The sequence below is a fragment of the Hyalella azteca genome, unplaced genomic scaffold (assembly GCF_000764305.2).
Source record: "Hyalella azteca isolate HAZT.00-mixed unplaced genomic scaffold, Hazt_2.0.2 contig1120, whole genome shotgun sequence".
Classification (NCBI taxonomy): Eukaryota; Metazoa; Arthropoda; class Malacostraca; order Amphipoda; family Hyalellidae; genus Hyalella; species Hyalella azteca.
In genome coordinates this window covers 221,758-245,026 of record NW_025931451.1, presented here as the reverse complement: position 1 = coordinate 245,026, position 23,269 = coordinate 221,758, and the positions used below count along the sequence as shown (strand labels likewise).

The window sequence follows — 23,269 nt, the reverse complement described above, 5'->3', positions numbered from 1 at the left end:
GGGAATTCGCATTAATATACTACTTACCTTAACACGTTGACTCCGAAGTGGTACATCTGCTTACCAAGAAAGTGAGTTTCTCAATGACTTAGTGGTATGTAATTCAGGGTTGCCAGATGGCAAAGTCCGTGAAAAGAAAAGGCATATAATTCGATATATACCAGTATATTTGTAGGTTCCGGTGTAAAAATTCCATTGCTTTTTTCGAATTTAATTAGTAAGTACCCCTATCATGAATTTTAGGCGGCCGTTCATATAACAAAAAAAAAAAAACGAAATAATAGTACAAGATGGAGCAATCGGATTTAACGTGTTAGGATTTCGAGAAGAAACTGCTAACATTAGTTGTGGTCCTCGAGTTGCCCGTACTGAAGTGCTGTGTTGTTCAGAAATCGGTCTTTCAAAAATGTTGCCTTGCCGTTGAATTGAAGCAAGATCACCAAGTAAGTGCCAACGAATCCAATCATCTGCGAAAGCAACAGTTACAAGTCAGATCTTGAATCATGGTCAGTTGATATTTCATACGGGCGATAGTTGAGCACAGTAATGAGGCTCCGAAATATAATTAGCAAATCTGTTTAAACACCGAGCGCACATTTGAAAGGTGTATGCCACGAACTTTAGTAATTCTCATGGAAGCCGTTGCTGTCTGATCACTAAATAATGATGCCTGACATCAATTGTCGTCTTTCTAGTCTATCTGCAGTCGCTAAAGACGCATTGGATGCCACAGATGATAAAATGACGAGAGCTATTAATTGTTTCCTAGAAAAAGTGAATGGTAGATAAGGCGAACACACTGACCCCCAAAAGTTTGGCTTTGGAGAGTGCGAAAAAACTGCCTGCTGTGGCTCCTGGCTGGATGCGCACGAACTCGAGCTGTCGCCGTGCCTGTAGGGAGTACAACTTACAAAAAATCGTGAAGTGCACAGAAAAAATCCTACATACAACGAGGCGTTATGTAAACAGACATTTTTGCAGCCATGAAAATAATTCCTACAAACATTTCAATCAGCAAATGATTTAATCTCAGGGCGATGCTTTTCACTTGTTTTGCCTACCAGTCGGTCCTGTGCTGAGTGGCTGAGCGCATAATTAACCTCGTACCTATTCCATTTCATAAATTCTAATTATGAAAAAATCAGCGATCTGTGATTTTTTAACGATATTACTAATAGTTTCGTTGATGAAAGTTTGAGAATACAGTTCGTACCTGATCAGCTTCACTCGGATCTGCAGCGATCAGCTGTAAATGGGCCAACTTCTGGATCACGCGATTTTTCTGGAAAAAGTAAGGTAAGATTCGAACATTTAATTCTTACTCAGACAATGAAATAAGGTTAAAACTAGAGTCGAACTAAGTCAGCGGCTACAACACTCAATTGCTGGATGTACCTGGCAAATCTTACGAACTAAATTATCTTAGTGTTTTGAATAAGTCAAATTTAAAGCACGTGTTCCATTATTAATCATTATTAACGAAGTGTGGTTTGTTAAAATAAAAATAATGCTGTAACTCACTCGATCGTGCAGCTGGTCAGCCGTGTGATAAAGTAGACCCAAAGGCATCAGCAAAATGACGAAGTAGAGAACGAAGCTCCAGCTTTGGTTTACAGTCAATCCCGACATAACGGAAAGAAATCCTACGCCAGCGCTAAACAACACGAAAGCTGCTGAGTAAATCAATGTGCAGAACCAGAAGAAGTTGTTGATCTCGTCCTGAATCATCGATAGTCTTAGGAGCTGAGTTAGGTCGATTTCTGAATATCCATCAGTAGAAGAACAGGTTGATTGTATTTGGCCTGCTGGCCAATGTCGAGGGGCCAGAATGTTTTCCTTAGAATACAAACTAATGTTGAACAGTTCCGGTTTCAAAAATGCACTTGAATGATCGGTGTTTAATTTGGATATATTTCTTGGCCTCTTGTGAGGTGCCAACGCGTGGGAATTCCGGTTATTTTGTGGGTAAACTTTTTCAACTAAGCCAACCCTTTTTCGCGAAAGTACTTCAAGTTTTCGTTCCAACGATCGTGAAATGTTTTCGAAAGAAAAAACCAAACAAGATTGACAAACGATGTTTATGCAAACGAGAGAAAAATAAACTGAGTAATTTATTAAAAGTTGTAGGAGGCCCGTAGCCCAAACGATCGGGGCAAAAGACTCCCACATTTGTTCACGGAGTAATTCTCTTCCTACTTTGAACTGTGTGTAGCCCAACACGACCAGCTCCACAATTAGTAGTGGAAAGAACAATAGTGTAATGTTTCCCACAGACTGTAGATTCCGATGTTCTTTTTCTTCTTCTAACACCTCCATGGTGATCCGAACCAGGTTTTGCAACGTGCTGGAGTTCCACCAAGTATGCAACGTGACGCACATGTACAAAAAATTCCCAAATATTGAAATGATGATGGCCGTCGTTTTCTCAGTGCTGGTCATTTGCACTGCGAGAAACTCTTGTTGGATTTTAAATTCAGCAAAAGAGGCAAGGATCGTGAAGCTCGTTAGGCCAATTAGAAGACAGGTGTTAGACCACCGATGTTTGAAAGAGGTTATTTCGATTTTCAACATTTTCCCCTTTCCTGCCGGAGGCACAACTTGGACTGGAGTGACGCCGATGATTTGGTCATGATAACAGTCGTCAATTTTTTCGTGCCATCGAATTTTATGTTCTGGCTTGGTTTCTTCATCGATTTCAATCAGGTTAATGGAGTAAGGAAAGCATCCAAATGCTCGCAATACTTTCAGCCAGAATACAACAACACTCAAGAAGGGAATTCGCAAATGAGTTTTCGTTGAATCTTGATTCATGATTAAGGAGGGTATTGTATGTAAAATGAAGAATTCCTGATGTAATAGAAGGCGTAGAGCCAAATTAGTTATCTGAATTCGCAGATGTCAAATTCATTGTGCAGTTTCAAAATTTTATTCCAATTAATAGGGATTGATTGTTTTAAGAATTCGTTGTGAGCTGTTATTTGATCATTATTGAGAACTCGGGGAGCAGGGCGTGGGCAAAATGTAGTCTGAAATGGAGGACTTCATTAGAATATAACTTCTATAGTGTGGCAAATTGAATTTTATTACACACTAGACGCCTAAATAAGTATTACCAAATGAATTAAATGTTGAGATGTTGTTCCAAATCTGCAATATTTTTACAATAATGTTCCAGGAAACCCACACAGTCTGTCGTTGCACGGAGAGACACCGCTTATCTATGAACGTTCAGCACAAGCTGCCATGGCTTATATCGCGCCGCAGATTGAATGGCCGGTGAGCATTAGATGAATTGTTTGCAAGGCTATCAAGTTCGGTAGGTGCAGCTTGCCCTCTGAAGTGACAGGATAAACTCACCTGATGACAGACTTAAGTCGCATTGAAGGAATATATGGTTTATCCTCTACCGCCTGACATTAGTAACCGAAGCAATATTGTCACAAGCCAACTTCCCAAAAAGGATACGTTCTATAGTGAGCGCAAAATGACTTGCACTGATGGTTGCCGCCACTTACGACAGCTTTAAAATGTTCTCTGTTGCGTACAAACGTCCTTAGGTTGCTAGACTGAATAGTTTAGGAATAATTTTATTTGAAAGATAGGTTCCAGGAGAGAAACATACGGCGGTAAAGGGTTAAAGCAAAATTGTTGAAATGAAGCCCAATATGCCTATCGGTGGGTAATGTCTGTAACGGTCGTCATATAAGACCGTCAGGATCAAACGACTAGCCTGAATTTTTGCGTATTCCAGGATATAAAAATTCACTCAGAAGCAAGTATAATTTCGAAAAATTGATTGAAATTAATAGAGAAATTGAGCGCCCGCAAATGAATGTGGAACGTTTACTTGTTTTATTGTTTTTTTTTTATTTGTGTGCAAATGAATGTGGCAGAGAAGGTGCGTGACGAACAACTTCCTCAGATGTATTGAAGTTCGTTTTAATTTTGAATTCTCAATGTCGAGTAGAATGAACTGGTAATTTTTTTTCGGAAAAATGGTAAGTATTCGAAAGTATCTCTACTCGATTAATAAAATTACTAAAAATAATCGTAGTAATTATAGCGTTTAATTGCTGTAATAAATATTATGTTTTTATTTGCCTTCAAATTAAGGTGGTTGTTAAATCATAAACATTTTTGGTATTTCGATCGCTCGAAATTCGATTTACATAAAGTTAATTGACGTTACTTGCTCGAATTGATATGAAAATGCCCGGCAGTTCAACCAACCTAAAGAAATTATTAAATAAATTAGATTATGGTAAATTACGCCCTTGTTTGTCTGTCTGGCTGCTCCTCAATAGAATTAAGTCTGTTTTTGGTTTCTGACATTCAATATTATAACAGGGTTGTTTTGTTCGAAATTGTTCTCTTAATTTGACAAACTTTAATGAGTATGCAGGTTGGGGATAATCAATGTGGTGGTTTTGTGCAGTTAATGCATTGCTCGCCTCTCACGGGTTGCCTCACTTGCACCTCTACTAATTGCTGGTAATGTTTCGGTACTGTGGACAGATCGAGATGTGCTTAAAATAAGAAGCACCATGGTATTATAATTCTTGTTTTGACGATTTTCAGCCATCATTAGCTCGTTTGAACTCGGTTCTTCATAGAAGTTAATCCGTTTTAAAGCATAGCATAAGTATTGCATTGTTCGCAAGAAAAGTTATGTTTAAAGAACCCCGTATTGAATGGAGGTCGCTTATCATGAGGTAGTAGAGTCATATTGCACTAGAGGCGATTAGGGCTAAGCCTGAGATTGCCGGGTTGGTAATAAATTTGAAGATGGAAGGAAATACAAAACAGCTCGAATATACTTATAAATTTATTAATTATTAATCATTTTACTTGTTAGTTCGATTGGTTTATTCCAGACGGTGAATAAATATATAGATCCATGGACATCTAAAAAGCGCGCGTCTAATTTAAAAAGCATCTAATTTTCTAAATTATATTTTTTTAATTGAAAATATGGTATGTTCCTGAAAGATGTAATTGTTTATAGTCAAAAGATGATTCATGAAATTTTCCGGTTAAATGATTATTTAATATACATTTGAGAAGATGAACAGTCAAAGTAAAATGCTAGAAGCCTGAATCAGCCAGGAATGAATACTTTGAATAGGAATGAATACTAATGAATACTTTGGCTTATATTCTATCATATTTAAACAATAACAATTAGTGGCACCAAAGCAACGTTGCTGGTTATATTTACTGCATTAGGATGTTGCGCAAGTTATGGGTTTGTTATAATGACTTGAGTAATGTACATCGTATGCGACGGTTATATAAATTCAAAATCAAACTCTCCGAATTTAACAAATTTAATACATAAGATGAGTAGAATGCTCATGAGTTCGCAATAGGTTTATTCTTCCTCCATACTGTCATTGCTCCACAACACGTCCACTTAAGTTAGTATATAAATTAATTCATAAACTATCAACCGTACAATTTAATTTTTTGGCTGTCCAAAGCAGGTATCGAAATGTCTACTCTTTGGGTACACGACGTTTGACCCCCCAGCGGCTGGCGACGAACCCTTTGTTATCTTTTCACTAATGTGTCACACGTATATTTTATTTATACATGCTGAAAAGAGTGTGCTCATTCGACGTGTATATGGTTCCGCGTAAAATTTTCTCTTACGTTAACAGTACAACAGTAAAAATAATTCGCCCATACTCCTAACGGGTTGGTCGTCGGTTACTCGTCCTGCATCGCTGATTGGTTTAGACCAGCTAACCGATCCAGCAAAAATTTTGTCTTGCCGTTGAACTGCAGCAAGATCACCAGGTACGAGCTGATGAACCCCATCATCTGCAACAGAGATACATACTCGTATATGTCTGAGTCGTCAGTAGGAGACTCCCCTCCTACCGCAACATTACAGGAACATTCTCCATTGCACCATCCCTCACAGCGCCATACACACACCATCTTACACACCACCGGCCCATAATGCGCTACACACGTATACGATCTACCGCACCACATTCCCACACAGCGCTACACATACACGCGCGCACCACACTCTACAGCACGGATCCACAAATATACACTCCTCAGCAGGGGACTCTCATCTCCACACCGTGCCACACGCACCTCTGAGTTGATGTATACCATCCCTGTGTTGATCGGCTAACATAAATGCACAATATGAATAGTCAAACGTAGAAATTTATGTAAACATTTATTTAATTAGTACTGAACGAAAAAGAATGTCAACAGTCTCTCTAACAGCGGGTCTGGGAGTTTCTTCTCCTGAGAACATAGGCTCTAAGAGCGCACTCACGGCCAAGAGTTTCGCCTTGGAGAGGGAAAAGAAATTTCCTGCCGTTGCTCCCGGCTGGACGCGCACAAACTCTATCAGTCGCCGCGCCTGCTGGCGAAAAAAGTAACAAAAGGGCAGTGAATAATAGAAATAGAAATTATTTTCCATCATTTTTGTCAATATAACATGGCTTGTCTCCGTTTCGAAGCTTTGCATATTTTTTCGCTCTTTTCTTTCATTCAATATCCAATATCACTCATCATGTTCTTCACTAATAACTAGACAGCAGGCGGTCTTTCATCCTGGCATAGGAAATTTGCAATTTCTTCTAACGTGGGTTCGTTTTGCATGATTTTGTATTAGTTTCACGTTAATAACATACAGAGAATATTGTTATAGGTGCCCAGTGACTTGCATAAGGCAAACCATATTTACAAGTGGCATCGCAAGTCCTACACACAATTGCACTATGAAAAGCTGTGCTTGAAGTTGTGATCAAAACCGTTGTAACGATTGATGATAAGGAATCTGTGATTGTAGTTAAAGTGTTCAAAATTTTGATAAAAGTGTCATTAAACATAATACAAACTTGCTCAGCTTCAGTTGGTTCATCTGTGAACAGTTGAAAACGGGCCAACTCTCGGACAAGCAGATTTTTCTGGAAAAAAACTACAATGAAGACATGAGATTATGAAGATTGACGAGAATATCGGATATAAAATATATCTATTCACTGGATCAAAGCAGGCTATTTTCAATTTTTAAAATTTTGTTTAAGGTGATAAAAAGATCATTTTGATCTTCTTTTCCTAATTGAAACTTAGAATAAACCACATAAATAAAAACACATCAAATTCATGTTAATAAAGGCAACTCAGCGACTCACGTTTTCGTTCAGCTGGTCTGACGTGTGATAAAGTAGTCCAACTGGCATTGCCTGGATAATGAAGAAGAGGATGTAACTCCAGCAATGGTTCATCGTTAAACCCGCTATGGCGTAGATAAATCCTACTCCAGCGCTGAATGTAACAAAAGCTGCTGAGTAAATCAAGGTAGAGAACCAGAAGAAGCTGTTGATCTTGTCTTGCATCATCGAAAGCTTTTGCATACGCATAATGTCCGTTATAGAACAATCATCTTTTAGCGCGATGGACAACTGAGCTCCGGCTGACAGTTTTTGTTTTTCCAGTAAGTTTTCTTCGCCGTCGACATATGGGTACACTAGTCCCGGCTCCAGCAATTTATCTCTGTTGTCATCAATAAATTTCTGGATTTTTTTGTGTGCCGAACTAGAAGTTACGGAACTCGGATTTTGATCATTGGCATCGCTAAACTTTGGCTCCAGTTTACACCTTTTTCTGACGTAGAAATCAACCTTGAATTCCAGAGATCGTGAAAGGCGTTCGAATGAATACACGATCACCGACTGGCAAGCATTGTTAAGGCAAACTAGTGAAAAATATACGATAAAATTGATCAAATATAAGAAGTTCATACTCCAAACGATCGGGAAATAGGATTTGGACAATTGTTCCCCTAGTACGTCTCTTCCGATTCCGAACTGCGTATAGGCCATAATAACTAGCTGCACAAAGAGCAGCGGAATGAGAAATAGCGTAATGTATCCCGAAGACCGTAGACACATAAGATTATGATCGTTATGTAAAATATCAACGGTGATCTGCACCAGGTTCTGCAACATACCCGAATTCCTCCAGGAATACAGTAGTATGCTCAGGAAGACCAAATTTCGCAATATCAAAACGATAGCCACAGTCGCTATCTCTGTGCCTGTCATGTGCACAGCGAAGAGGTCATGGTGTAGTTTTAATTCGGCAAACGATGCGAGGATGTTGGAACTAGCCAACGTAAACAGGAGCAAAGCATTCAGCCACCGGCGTTTGAAAGGGGTTAACTTGATCATGGATATTCGATCGCCAGTTCTATCATTCATTTGATTACAAGTCCAGAAGAGATTTTTTTCTTGAGATAGTTTATCATGGTGCACTTGTCTCCCGTCATGGGAATCAATCACGTCAATGGCGTAAGGGAAACATCCAGACGCACGCAACATTTTCAACCAAAACACAATTACATTTATGAGAGAAATTCGCCACTGAACTCTCGTCCAGTCCTTCATTGCATATAAGTAGTTTTGTAGATTTGTTTTAGAAATTGTGTCGTGGACCGAGTCCAAACTACAGAGCTAAAGTCCGTAGTCTCGCTCTGTTATTCAATATTCGAAATATTTGTTCAACAATATAGCTTTAATCGCATACTCTGGATGTTTCACTCGATACGAGTGCCCTGGGAATGCTTTGAAACTGGTAGATCACGTCACGTATTGATCTGCGTGAAGAAATTCACGTGTTATGTAAAATTTTGCGTCTTTTCAGCTTCTATCGGAATTTATCGTCGATGCGCCGTTCTAGATGAAACGCTTTTTCACAAAAATGTTCCACGACATCGCCGCTCTCCGTCTCTTCATCGCCAGACTCTGGAAGTCACTGAAATTTTATGAAGAGTCGGAGGGGTCCATGTCTCTTGTCTTATTGTGTACACGGCCATCGCACATTAGCTGCATTGTTTGCAAAGCTATCGAGCTTCATGAGGTCCAATATGATAACTCAAGTGGCATGTTAGCCCGGTTGATGTCATCTCTTAATATTGGACGTTCGACAGTTTTACTGAAAATAAAACATTATTAAACTTTCGGAGTTTCGGTTCCTGGTTGTTTCTGAAGTTCAGAAAACGATCTATTTTGCTTATTTGTCTAACAAAAATTACGTCTGACCCATTTTAAACAAGGATTTCGTCTGACCATTTTATTATAACTTTCTTCATATTACTACATCGATAACTGTGGTCAGCAGTAGAAATCAAGTAAACTAATCACCAAAATATTGTAATTAAAGATTTCAGTTTTATAATGATAACTGAAAAACTTTTTAGCATGAAAGTATATCTCATGTCCAATAACTGATTTTATTACGTCATCGATGTGCATGTTAATAACGGTAATGGTGCCGATAATTTTTCATTTCGGATAAGCAAAGATTTTCGCCGAAAAAAGAAGCGCCACCTGCCCTTTACTCGATAAATATAGGGTATCATTTTACTTGAATTTGATTTAACTAATAGCGTTTGCCATCTTAAAACGAATCGACATCAATTACATGAAACTACACAAAGTTAAGAGACCAAAAATTGAAGTTAAGCTCCCTCATTATCATTTGAATCAAAGCAAAAGTTGAACTATAATAATTTACGTTGGAGTCTTTCATTCACAAACTGTCCAGGTTATCTAACAACCTAAACTCATCCCTTATTTGTGACTGTATTTGATTCCGAGCATCAAGAGTTCTTATATTTGGTTACGGAGATGATTGTATGATAATAATCATAGCAAAGTTAATTACTTGAAATTCATATTGCTATTCCCCATATTTGAATAACTTGAATATGAATTTTCATGGAATTGGTTAAGCAACTTAAAATAGAAAGTGACTACAGAGCCTTCTAATCTCGTGAATTTATTTTTATATTGATGTTGATATAATTCTTTTACTGATCAGTTCGTGATTACATTTGCAGACCAGGCGAATGCATTCATTGTCCACTGTAAGCTGCGTTTGGTGTAAATGATGCAAATGCTGCCGAAAATATAACGGCAAGCGCTGTAGTCCTGTGACGTATTTTTAACTATTAATCTAAATATATCTTGCACCATACGTTACTTACACGTGACACGGTGTATGTAAAGTTACTCGTATTAACTTTCCATGCCTATGTAATGTGTTTTAGTTCCAGATTCAATAAAGGAATTATAGTGCCACTGAAAGTCTTGTGATCGAAGCAGTGATTGCTTCACTGCTTTGTACTAGTTTCTTCCATCATGAGTCACGCCCATTTTTGTGTGAATGATTATAAGCCGTTATATTCCAGCTTTATATTGTTCATTGCATGTCGGACCTAAATTCTAATTGTTACCTAATTTAATAACATGAATTCCTTCTTTTCTATATCTTCCCACTATAAATACGATTTTCGTTATCCTGACCATCACGTGCGAGGCTTGAGTTTTGCCGCTGAGCTCAATGTTTCTACGCGCCAACCTGTTCTTCTGACTGACATCGACTTATCAACATCGCTAATTATGATGTTACGTTAAGGAATGTTGAGGAACAAGGACGTTAATTTGCAAAAGGATGCAAGGAGACATTTTTGCGGATGTCGCTGTGGTACGTAATGATTTGGTATCCGCATTTGACTTGGTACGCAAGAGCAATCCTCTCACTAATATTTCAAAAATGCAGGTAGCCGATTTTGAATTTTCCAAATCTATAAATTAAAATTAGCATTAAAGGAGTGGATAGTGAAAGAATAACTAGAAACTCGGAGGGATCTTGGATCCCTTGATTACGATTGTTGCAGAGCACCGCGTAAGGGGAACAAGGCTTCTTGCACATGAGCCCACCAACGCACTCAGCGAGGCGTGATATTCTCGTGGCATATTTGGCATTGATTGCAGTCCGTGTAACACGTCTTTAAGATATTACAAGTAAGTATTTATGATATTTTACCTGGTTTAAAAATACATGGAGATCACTAGTAAATGAACTGGTGATGTCAGATTTCGCTTGTATAAAATATTCTAGTGTAAGCAAGGTTGACACTACCGACGTTTGGCGCAAGGCGACGGTATGGCGTTCAGTTCATAAGGATGGCCTATTATTATTGTTATTTTTTTGTCTCTGGAATGTTTTTTTTTTCATATTCCTTGTTGCAAGCGTTTGCAGCCAGCTACGCTTTTTAGGCATTCGTGGATGTGAAATATAGGCGCTGTTCCCTAACAGATCTCAGAAAGCAAAAACGAAAGGACCGCCGATATAAGCTGAAGAATAATTCATCTTGGTATAAGCGTTTACTATTTTATGATCAAAACATGCTGAAGATAATGAAACAAAATCAAGTAAAATCATTTTTATATTTGATTCATAATTTTAATGCGTAAAAATATTCTCAATATTTAGATTGATTCCATACTTTTTCTTTTAGTTTACCTCGATCTTTTTTTCTGCATTGAATACATGGACAATATACAGGGTCATCAATATTTAGCGCTACAACTTTGAGTGGTTAGAACTATGAAATGAAACACAATTGTGAATGTTTGAAAATGTATTTATGTAGGCAGAGGTTCAGAGATACAATTCCCACAATTTAATTCAATATGTCCACCATCTGCAACAATAACGAGTTGTAGACGCTTGGAGAAAGCCTTACACGAGTCACGAATGACACTCTGCGGGATTTTGGCCCACTCCTTCAGCAGTTTGACCTTTAGGGCGTCCAAACTGCTATGGTGAACGGTCGAGACCTTGCTCTCAATGTATGACCAGATCCCAAAATCCAGAGGATTCAGATCGGGTGACGATGGGGGCCATTCATCTTTGGTAATGAAGTGGGGAACATTCTCGGACAGCCACACCTGAGTCGATTTGGCCCCATGGGATGGTGCAGAGTCCTGCTGGAACAACCAGGGACGTTTTTTGAAGTGCTTTCGTGCCCAGGGCAACAATGCACCAACAAGGATGGCACCTCGATAGTTCTTGATTCAATTTCACCGCATTGTCAACAAAAAAGAGGGGACTCCTTTAGGACTCTGTTACGGCTGCCCAGACCATCACTGAGGTCCTGCATTGCTTCCTATAATCACCACACTGGATCCTTCGTCCCATTCTCCGACCAAATTCGATTATTTTTGGAGTTGAAGTGGTGTTCAACATTGAATATCTTCTCATCACTGAAAACGAGGTTTGGCAGCGTGCCATCATGAATGCGGGAAAGAAGAATCTTGGATCTTTGGAGGCGTTTGTCAACAACTTGAGCAGACAGTTGGTGTTTTTTGACATGCTTGAATGGGGACAACTTTAGGTCCTTTCGGAGAACAGTCGACATGGTTCCATACGACAAATTTAACTGTTTTGCGAGTGTATTGATTTTGAAAAAACAATGTAACGCTAAATATTGATGACCCTGTATTTTACTGTGAAGAAAGTGCCACACTTCAATTAAGATGGAGGTTAAAACATGGTGAGATAGCACTAAATTGCAATATATTTTCAATGATTTTGTGCTTTCGGAATGTTTTTTTCTTTTTCATTGATATTTCATCTCCTACGCCAAACTTTGTCATGTGCTGCCCTCCAAAGATCAGCAGCTAGTGAGAAGTATCATTGATTGATTGGTATATTATTAAGCTTTAATATATACCTGAAGTGTGCATATATTGTACATAATTTGCCCATACCGCTAACTGATTAGTCTGGTCTGTCAGTTACTCGCCCTGCATGGCTGATTGGTTTAGACCAGCAAACCGATCTGTCAAAAAATTTGTCTTGCCGTTGAACTGCAGCAAGATCACCAGGTACGAGCTGATGAACCCCATCATCTGCAATAAAAAAAAAAATGTTAAAAATCTCATTAGATGACTCTTATCCTTACACAACTCCACACAGCGACCTAGACGGGACCCACACAACACCACACACACAACACACAACACACATCATACAACACACAACATACAACACACAACACACACTTTCGTTTGAACGCGCTGCCCGACACACGACCGCCTATCGTCTGCCTTCAAATGACGATATAATTGTAAAGAAATCCACTGTGGGTTTGTTTTTCAGCATTCAAGATTTACTATTCGACACTAGCATTTACTATTGTTTGTAGATTCCTTACATCTAGTTCAGTGGTTCCCAAACTTTTTCAGGCTAGCGCCCCCTTTGGCTTCCTAGTGAATTTCTAGCGCCCCCCACAGACAAATATACATATAAAATCATGCGCCTCTTACTATAAAATTTAGTTCGCTGCAATTTTAAAAGATAAAGGTTAAACACAAATGTGTATTTCACAAATAGGACCCCTTTTAGTGAACCAATGTGTTTTTCAGCTGTTTTAACTGTTTCAGCACTAGTAACCTAGGACGTCTCGGGCAAATTTAAGGCCGGACTCGTGGCCGGTCTCACGAACAATCTCCAAATTCAGTTATCAAGGAATATCTCCCAAACTAATGAACGCAGCTCAATAAAACTCGGAACATGTATTCATCAGAACTTAACGGTGACGTTTAGCTTGCGAAATTTTTTAAATATCACCTTCATTCGTGAGTTATATTGCAATACAGGCCGAAATTTGCAGTGATCAAAGAATTTCTTCCAAACTACCGAACAGATTTGAACGAAATTTTGAATATACATTCCTAACTACCAAATGGTGTTTTAGATAAAAAAAATTATTTTACCGTCTTTTGCGAGATTTTTTTTCGGCTTTTCTAACGGCTGGTTTAACCAAGAGCCGTTTACGTATAGCCGTATAACTCACAAACGAAGGCAAAACGAAAAAATTGTAACGAGCTAAACATCACCGTTGCTGAGGTTAGGTATTAAAATACTAAATTTCGTTCGAATCTGTTTAGTAGTTTGCAAGAAATTTCTTGACTACTGCGAATTTAAGCACGTATTGCTGTTTCAATCACGTATGAAACTCGTGAACGAAGGCACAATCGAAAAAATTTTCACGAGCTAAACATCACCGTTCGATAGTTAGGACTGTAAATTCAAAATTTCGTTCGAATCTGTTCAGTAATTTGGAAGAAATTCCTTGATCACAGTGAATTCGGCCCGTATTGCCATATAAGTATGGCAAAAACAATTGAAGGCAAAATTCAAAAATTTTTCACGAGCTTTCCATTATACCGTTATAGGTCCTAATGAATACGTGTACCAAGTTTCATCGAGTTAAGTTTATTATTTTGAGAGGAATTCTTTGATCATTGAATTTGGAAATTGACCTTGAGACCGGCCGTGAGACCGGCCGCGAGTCCGGCCGTTAATTTGTCGGAGACGTAAACCCAGGAGAGGTTAACAAAATATAACTCAGTACTCACTGCAGTGAGTGACAGAAAGCGCATTTTCTCGTCGACGAAAACATGAAGTCACGGACGGACATACAGGCGGACAGACGGACGGACATGGCGAGCACAATAGTGCATTTTTTCCATAAATGAGTAAACGCGCTAAAAACAGATCTGGGTGAAAAAACCATCGCTGGGAGTCATGTGCTGCACGTGTTGTGTACAAATCGTCAAACAAACGTTCGAACTTCTGACTTCGACTTTGGACTGCCGCCCCCCTCTCGCCCCCCAAACGCCCTCTTATTCTTTATCGCCCCCCAAAATCTTTCCATCGCCCCTAGGGGGGCGATATCGCCCACTTTGGGAACCACTGATCTAGTTTCTCGTTTTCCGAGCTTCGAGGGCCTGATTATTAAATTCACATTTCATGAATAATTTTTTGTTGAAAATAAATAAATTCTAATGAAATCAATAAATTAATATTAATATATCTAAGCATAAAATAAATTTTTTATATTATCACTTCGGATATATTGATAAACTTTTGGGCAAATGACGAAGTAAGAGGACCTTCTTCAATCAAGTGGCATCGTAGAAAGGCAGATGTATATTAGGCAAGTAGTATTCTGACTTGGTCGTATCTTCTACCATCAGGAACTCTCCTGACCTACAATTCCCGTACCAGCTTGGTTGTCAAGAGCGGCGTGGCTAACAGATTACACGTACGCAGCCACTGACATGAGACGAATGAACCTCATGACCCAGACAACCGGAGCCCGCAACCCAGGGTCAGGGCAACCCAGGGTCCGCTACAACCGGAGCCCGCAACCCAGACAAATGGACTTTGGAATCCAGACAACCGGAGCGCATGCCCAGACAACCGGAGACCGTGACCCAGACAACTGGAGCTCGCGCCCCAGACGAATGGACCTTGAGACCCAGTCATACCGGAGCCTGCGATCCAGACGAATTTGAGCATAATTGTCCGTTATCCGAGAAAGAAAATTTTCGAAATATAACACATAATGTACTCGTCAAATGAAAATTTGAAATGCAAACCAAAGCTCTTGATGACTTCGTAAATGAATCATTTTGATGAATGACTAAATAAAAAAATTATCATTGATTTATCAAAAATTCTTCTCATTAATTTCATTTGCTAATCTCATCAATTTTTTGTCCCGAATTTTTTGCTTTCTATTCTGCAGTGAGTTCGTTGTTAGTCATAATGCAAAGTGACAATGTGCATATATAAAAACAATCAGAAGGCTCTTTAAAAAAGCTTTGAAGTACTTTTGCTTCGGAAATTTTCATCGATTGGAACAAACAAAGGACAATATAAATAAATGAATTATTTCTTCTTGTAACCAAATTAAAGCTGAAAAAAATTCCCACCTTAACTAAAAACCGAAAATATTTGCCCATAAATGACTTCAAGAAAATTTCATTCTACGAATGTAAAGGGGTGGATAGCTAGAGGTCAGCATAGCCCAAGTCCACAGTGCGATTCATATACCTTCCCGAGCGTAACGCAGCCGGCCATCTTCACGGCTTTTGACACAAAGCGCCCACCACAACAGCGCCGTTCAGCCACAGGCCGGAGCGCATACAGGCCGGAGCCCAACAGGCCCTACCGCAACAGCTACTCCTAACGTAACGTTACCGAACCTAACCTAAACTGCGCCGCCTGTTGCGGTAGGGCCTGCTGCGCTCCGGCCAGTTGGGCTCCGGCTCTGTGAAGCAGTGGCTGTGTTGTGCACAGCGGATTTACTGTTAGCCGGAGTTACCCACAGCTCAATGATCTGAGGCTATGTGTAGATATTGCATGCTGATGGTTGGCGTTGGGCCCAGGGCCTGTTTATGAGTCGATTTTGTTACCCACGACTGCGCTCCCATGTAAAGAATATAGAGAAAGTAAAAGAAAAAGAATGTAAAGAATACAGAGAGACGCACTGACCGCCAAAAGTTTCGCCTTGGATAGGGAAAAGAAACCGCCTGCTGTGACCTCGGGCTGGACGTGCACAAACTCCATCAGTCGCCGTGCCTGCGTTGAAAATAGTGAATTAGTGAGTGGTATTAAGTCGCAATCAAGAGCAAAACTTACTATTTTCTGGACCGCGCTTAATTTGTGCTCGTAGATTTACTAGTCAAAAATATCTACAGAATTTGAATATTTTATTCCAAGTGAAACCTGGCTTATCCATCCATAGAAGTCAAAATTCTGTGACAAAATTCAGTTTTTCATGTTTATTATTTATTTTTATTATATTTTCATATGAATTCATAACGTATATTTTTCTTCAAAACGTGCAATTATAACTGAACGCGTACGTTTCATTCTGAGCGCAGTATGTACTTCATATGTTTTAATATTAATAAAGTTTACTATTTCATTCTATTTTTTGTTCGCAGTTTTTGAGAATAGTCTCGAAAACTACACCCACCTGATCAGCTTCAGTTGAATCGTCTGCGAACAGTTGAAAGCGAGCTAATTCTTGGAGCAGCCGATTTTTCTGGAAAAAATTATCGGACCAATTAGATTCTCGTTCTGAGCTAATTTATTAAGAGTTGTCTATGTATTTACACGAGCTGGTATAAGCAGCTTTTAAGTTAAGCCAGTTTTAGGTCCATGAAAATTTGTTCTCAATATGAATCGCTAATTTTGAGCTACGGTTCGAAATTTGTAAACATTGTAATATATGTATAGATTTTCTCAAGTTCGTAAAGATAATTAAAGAATGACGAAATATCTCACATTTTCGTGTAGTTGATCTGCCGTATGATAAAGTAGGCCAAGTGGCATCGACTGAATGATGAAGAAAAGAATGGAACTCAAGTTCTGGCTCGCTGTCTGTCCCATCACAACAGTAAGAAACCCGATGCCAGCGCTGAATAAAACATAGGCAGCCGAATATATTAACGTCGAGAACCAGAAGAAGCTGTTGATCTTGTTCTGAATCTGCCATAGCCTCTGTAGATGAGGAAGGTCGATTACGGAATATTTATTGTTCAGCAGAGCTGTAGACGACATTTTGCTGGTTAACTGAGGCGCCAGAAGATGTTCTTTCTTATCCTGTTTCAAAAAGTCATTACCGTTGATTTCAACAGATTTCTTGCTACTTTTTGGCGACGGAAATGATGATGAAGCATGGCACTCGTGATCAATGGAAGGGTTCAATTTGGTCGCTACTGCACACAGTTTTTGTGAATAGAAATCAACCTTGATTTCTATAGATCGTGAGATTTGCTCAAAAGAATGAACCAAAATCGATTGGCAAGCATTGTTAATGCAAATTAGGGAAAAATAAACGTTAAAAAAGAGTAAATACTGCACAATGCCTATACCCCAAACGATCGGGGCGCCTGACTCCCAAAATTTTTCGTGAAGAATGTCTCTTCCTACCCTGGACTGCGTGTAGACCAAAATGAACAGATCCACTACCAGCAGTGGAAAGAACAATTGCGTAATGTGTCCCGCAGAACGAAGAAACCGAAGTTTTTTATCGCTATTCAACACTTCAACAGTTAACTGGATTAAGGTCTGCAAAATACTCGAGTTCCACCACGCGTGTAATACCACGCTCAGGTACACTACATTTCGAACAATGGGAAGAATGGTTACCGTCGTAATCTCTGTGTTTGTCATGTACCCGGTAAAAAGGTCTTGGTTTGTTTTGAATTCAGCAAGCGATGCTACGATGTTGAAACTCGCTAGGCTAAGTAGGAGTAGCGTGTTGAGCCACTTGTGCTTGTAAGCTGTTAACTTGATCAATGATATTGTCCCATTTTTACCGCAAATTTCGTGCTGCACATGGCTTCTTTCATCGATCTCGATCACGTCAATGGCGTAAGGAAAGCATCCAGAGGCTCGTAAAACTTTCAGCCAAAATACGATCACACTTTTGAGAGGAATTCGCCACTGAGCTCTCGTCCAGTCCTTCATCATGCGTATATACTCTTGTATTTTTTGACTCTTATAGGAATCGGGAGTTGAACTCACTGATCTCGAACTCGTCAGTCGTCTTTCAAAATGCTAGCACTATAAAACATTTTTGGCGGCACACTCTGAATGCTATTTCACTTTTGCTTTCTGCAGGCGTTTCTCCAATACTTCTAAGAAACTTGTGCACACTACGGTATTGAGGAAAAGTTCGAAATTTGACTTTTTAGCAGAGCATTTTACGCCTGGTCCGAAAAATGGAAGTTTACCCAAGGAAACCTAAGGTTAATGTCACGTTCCAGATGCAATATTCTTGCAATAATTTACCACGAGCTTGAATCTCATCGGTCTTTCCTCGGGCAGCCTCCGCGTGTCACTGAAATTTCGTGTACCACCACGGAGTATACATTGAGTCACTGTTTGCACTCGGCTGGATGGCATTAGCTGAATTGTTTGCAAAGCTGTCGGGCATTATCATGTCCAGAATGCTATCAAAACTGACATATTAGCCCTCTTGACGTCATCACGTCGTAAAATATAATAAAAATGTTATCGTGACAAAAATTAAAATAAATTCTGCGTAGAATTTTCCTTTAACGTTATCCTTGAAGATTTTAGACTTACATGAAACATATTGTAATGTGCATGGCCGTATTCCAATGATTGGATTTGACTTTAAAAGTTTGATCAGTTAAGAGACTTTGCGTGAACTGATCCTCAAGAAATATTAGATCCGATTCCAAATGTAACACTTTTTAGCATGAACGTCGGAAATGTTTTATTTCACTTGGTTGGTAAGCAGGTGCACGAGTAGATTAAATTAAATTACCGAATTCACTGAAGCAAGTGTTGTCGGAAGATCGATCGGTGCCATGAATTATTGGTTTCATTTTTAGCGCATTTTCTCAGTTATGGAAAAAAATGCACTATTGTGCTCGCCATGTCCGTCTGTCTGTCTGTCTGTCCGTCCGTCCGTGACTTAAAGTTTTCGTCGACGAGAAAATGCGCGCTCTGGAACTCACTGCAGTGAGTACCGAGTTATATTTTTTCAACATGCGGAACTCGGAAACAATTGCAAGCAAACTCTAATTTTACTACTATCCTCTTCATATGCACTTTGTTTCCTTAAATAAATCACATTATCAAATACGGGCATTTTTTTCTAAATATTCCAAGCAAACGTATTATTACGTGTTTCTGTTGGAAGGCTTGTGATAGAATATAGGTAAATGTAATAACAGATACAGAAATATTGCTGAAAACTAAGCAACGATGAAAGATGCATCAATGCTTGAATTTACTTTCATTCATACGTCCCAACTGTAGATGCGGTTTGAACACTATTGAACACTATTGAACACTATTGAACACTATTTGAAAGTGTTCAATAGTTTTCAATAGTGGTTATTGAACACTATTGAACACTATTGAACACTTCCAAATAGTGTTAGAACATCATGCAAATTTTGTGCCAAACTAATGCCCTAAATTTTAGAAGAAACACGATTGTATAATGAATCAGGTGCTCTACTAAGTTGTCAATTATTTCATTATCATTTTAACCGATAAGTTAAGCTCTATTAAAATTAGTTGTCTTATGGAGTTTTTGCCACGGATTCATTTTCTTTATTCAGCGCCGAACTTCAGCAGGCGTGAATAACGCTCGTTACTGCTATAAATTTAATTGTCACCAGGTATAATTGAAGGCAAAGCGTGTCAAAATTTATTTTTCATATTTCAAAGTAGCGATTTTTCACTTCCAAAATCAGCGGCTGAATTATGGGCTGTATTATTTCCAACTAATAATTATTTTTTGACGAACATTGTTATAAATTGGTGTCAAACTGATACCATTTTCTGGCTCGTGATCGACATGGGTAACTAAACATATTTTTATATATATTCCCAGGTGTAGTCATGATTTATAATTGCCATATTTGAAAGTTAATAGCCAACAAGAGGTCGCATGAGGTCAATATTCAATTATTCTCAAGTTTCTCACTGTAAAAACTGCAAGAACTGCAAAACTCTGTAAATATACGGAAAAGGCTCTGTGCCACATATTCGCAATGCATTTAGGAGAGGAATTTTTATCGAATTTGCCACAGCATTAGCAGTCACAGTTTTAACTATAAATCTCTGTTAGAACTCACGTTTTTTGTTGTCCAAAGATGGACTTCTTTCTAATCTCATTTAATTTCAGTTAATCTTTGATTAGTTTATTATGTTGCGAGTGGCTTTCAAATTTTTCTTCCTGATGTCTCAATTTTACTTTCCATGAGCTCTTTGAAGCGCTGTTTCATGTCAATGTTGCATAGACAACAACCCACTATGGGCTTATTAAACGGAGAAGGTTCTTTATTTGTCAGGATCTGCAATATACGATTATCCAAAGGCACTGCGATGCCATTTTTGAATTGTATTACAAAAAACTTGCTTAGATATGTGATCTTTTTGCTGCTCCAAGGTTTCGTCAGTTTGGTCTCCATCAAAGCCGTTATGTTTATTTTCAGTTCAACTGTCGTCTTGTTCTTCAAGCGTTTATGTACTTCGGCTGCGCGTAGGAGAGCGTCACATACGGCGGTGATGATGCCATCCAGAGACGCGGACGGGATGCAGTCACTCTGTTCCGGTAAAATATATTGCATAAATCTATTAGAATGTAGAATGTTAAAGTTCAAAAGTAAATTACTTAATTGTAGGTGGCGCCGTTTTCTATCCCAATCGTCAACACCCGAGTGGTCCATCAACACCTGAATGGTCCATCAACACATGAGTGGTCCATCAACACCTGAGTGGTCCATCAACACCTGAGTGGTCCATCAACACCTGAGTGGTCCAGCAACACCTAGCTGAGTGGTCCAGCAACACCTAGCTGAGTGGTCCATCAACACCAGGCCACAGAATCTGAATTTGGCCGCAGGGGATGACCATAGATATGTTGGTATTCCCACTTGTTGGAGAGACTAGGTGAAGAAAATCGAGTTGCATGAACTATAGCTTAACTTTTGCGTTACATGTTGACTTTTAACCTTCTGGCGTGTGATAATTCAGTATCGTGTCGTAAAGACTGACCGAAATGTGTGTCATATTCATATAAAATTATGTCGAAAGATTACTTCTTTTGAAACCAGATGAAAATTAAACGCGCATCTTGGGACCATCTTTCATACAAATATGAGCAATTAGCCAAGCCTTATCTTTAGCACACCTTGAATATTTGATGAGAATTTCGTTTTCGCTGTACATTAGAAGGATTGGTTTTCCCTGGCCACCATTTGACTGGCCCAGCAGCCCGCTTGCCTCCATTGGGACAATCGTTGACGAAACAAGCCGACGCGCTCAGCGCCATCAGCAACACCAGCAGCAGTGACATCCTCGGCCCCGACCACGAAACTGCTAGTGCCACATCAGACTTGGCGGTGGAGGGACATGGGACACCGAGCATCCGAGTTCAGCTGTTGTGGCAGTACATTTTTTGGCTCGACGTATGCTTATGATATTGGCGATAAATATTTATCATTTGATGCAAGTAAATAATTTGGAAAATATATTAGACATAAAAAATTATAATATACAGAATAGGAAAATAGCATATAAAACGAGATACGCTTCCAATTAAGAAGAGCTCACGTGCACCACGGAGCGTGTCGTGGTTGCTCACTTGCAATCATTAAGAACTCAAGTGCGTTTATTTAGAACTCTGGTCCTTGTCTCAGAGTAACCGCTATCAGGGACCGTATCCAAGATACTGCGGGACGCGTGAGTCTTGCCGCGCTTTTAAACGGGACCCACAAACGCACTATTCTATTTATATCATTTATTTAATTACAATATATTTCTTCTTAATTCGATGACATTAATTGCTGAACGTGATACACGCATCGCAGTAATTAAGATGGCTAGGAGTTATTGCGAGGATACCTGAGCCTGATGACGACGCTTGCTGTCTCGCAGATGGGTGTGAGATGTTGGGATTTTTATGTTCTTGGTTTAGTCCACGCCGATGATATGGATGTGTACGACAATCCGCTTTTTCCCCCCCAAAAACAAGTAACAATAATAATTAATAATGCTACAAAGTGTTGGTAATGATGTGCATCCGATCTCATAACCTGAAGACATTCGTAGTGGTGTGCAAAAAAACGCATTGTGGACAACATTACAGCTTTGATCCTAATCCATTTTGAGCCAAATGCAATTTTGAAAATTGTTGTGAAATCTTTTCTATTCTGCTGTGATTAATGACTCGGGTAGGATTTATATATACATTTAATGTATTTTACGAAACTAAAAAATTCATTTATCGCATCATGTATACATGGAATAAATTACGTGTGGTAGTTTTTGCGTGTGTTTGTGTGCTTACGTGTAATGACTTCACAGATGAGCTGTATAATCTCATGAGTGATGTATAGTTGTCAAAGTTTATGTGTGTTTGAAGCTTGGAGGCGTGAATATATAGTGGATTCTGGGGCGCGTATGCAGGACAGTTATATTGCGTCTTGATATTCCCTGTAGCTGAAATTACATTTTTAGTGAAAGAATAGTGATTTATTGCAACAGTGGAAGGAAAGGATTGAGTAAAAAATTGCAATTATATTTTAAAGCAAAATATCTAAATTTAATTTTACCTGAAGTAATTTTTTCCTATTTCGAAGTGAGAGTCAAATGGGAGTTTTAAATTCTCTATGAAATGCGGGTTAAAACATTTCTTACTTCAATTAGCACACATCAGCATTATTATTATTTACGGGATTAGGAATAACGTGATTCTAAAATGACGGGTATTAACGAGCCCGGAATAACCAACTAGGATATTACCAATAGTATATTATAACTAGTATATTATAATAACAATGAGGCAGAGTTACCCGAGATCCAGGAATAACGCTCGTGAACTTTAGTGTCACGATTTGCATACAAAGGCCGGGTGCTATGTCGGCATTTTGTTCCACGACGAAGTCTTTTTTTTTGTCTGTATAATCGTCATAAAGCTTATAAAGATAAAACTGTTCTGCTTGATGCTTAGTTTTCTTGAATGATTTTGCCGAAAGTGTTATTAGAGCAGTAGACTAACAACGGTTCTAAGAAATTATTGTTCATAATTTTCAGCTCA

The 23,269-nt window shown here is 38.9% G+C and overlaps 2 protein-coding genes and 1 long non-coding RNA gene across 3 annotated transcripts; all 3 read right to left on the bottom strand.

Moving 5' to 3' along the window:
• Positions 1–341: 341 nt before the first annotated feature.
• On the bottom strand, positions 342–2,161 carry LOC108675276. Its single transcript, XM_018163271.2, has 4 exons — positions 1,522–2,161; positions 1,214–1,282; positions 805–891; positions 342–467 (listed from the first exon to the last, which is right to left on the bottom strand). Exons 1-4 carry the CDS (start codon positions 1,726–1,728, stop codon positions 342–344), a joined length of 489 nt encoding a protein of 162 aa, XP_018018760.2. The 5' UTR covers positions 1,729–2,161.
• Positions 2,162–12,646: 10,485 nt separating this feature from the next.
• LOC108675275 lies at positions 12,647–16,692 on the bottom strand. The gene is made up of 3 exons (XR_007156837.1): positions 16,655–16,692; positions 16,168–16,254; positions 12,647–12,731 (listed from the first exon to the last, which is right to left on the bottom strand). It is a non-coding gene; the product is annotated as an uncharacterized LOC108675275 (long non-coding RNA).
• A 3,368-nt stretch (positions 16,693–20,060) lies between these two features.
• LOC125178278 lies at positions 20,061–21,637 on the bottom strand. The gene is made up of 2 exons (XM_047881660.1): positions 21,362–21,637; positions 20,061–20,774 (listed from the first exon to the last, which is right to left on the bottom strand). The coding sequence occupies exons 1-2, from the start codon at positions 21,596–21,598 to the stop codon at positions 20,391–20,393; spliced, it is 621 nt and encodes a 206-aa protein (XP_047737616.1). The 5' UTR covers positions 21,599–21,637; the 3' UTR covers positions 20,061–20,390.
• Between the last annotated feature and the right edge of the window lie 1,632 nt (positions 21,638–23,269).

Excerpts from the sequence above, each read along its gene's own strand:
- LOC125178278 (XM_047881660.1), bottom strand. The coding sequence starts at position 21,598 with ATGCTCGGTGTCCCATGTCCCTCCACCGCCAAGTCTGATGTGGCACTA. Across the intron at positions 20,775-21,361 it reads ATTCTCATCAAATATTCAAG|AGTGACTGCATCCCGTCCGC; the intron begins GTGTGCTAAAGA and ends TTACCGGAACAG.
- LOC108675276 (XM_018163271.2), bottom strand. The coding sequence starts at position 1,728 with ATGATTCAGGACGAGATCAACAACTTCTTCTGGTTCTGCACATTGATT. Across the intron at positions 1,283-1,521 it reads CTGACCAGCTGCACGATCGA|AAAAATCGCGTGATCCAGAA; the intron begins GTGAGTTACAGC and ends TACTTTTTCCAG. Across the intron at positions 892-1,213 it reads ATCCGAGTGAAGCTGATCAG|GCACGGCGACAGCTCGAGTT; the intron begins GTACGAACTGTA and ends TACTCCCTACAG.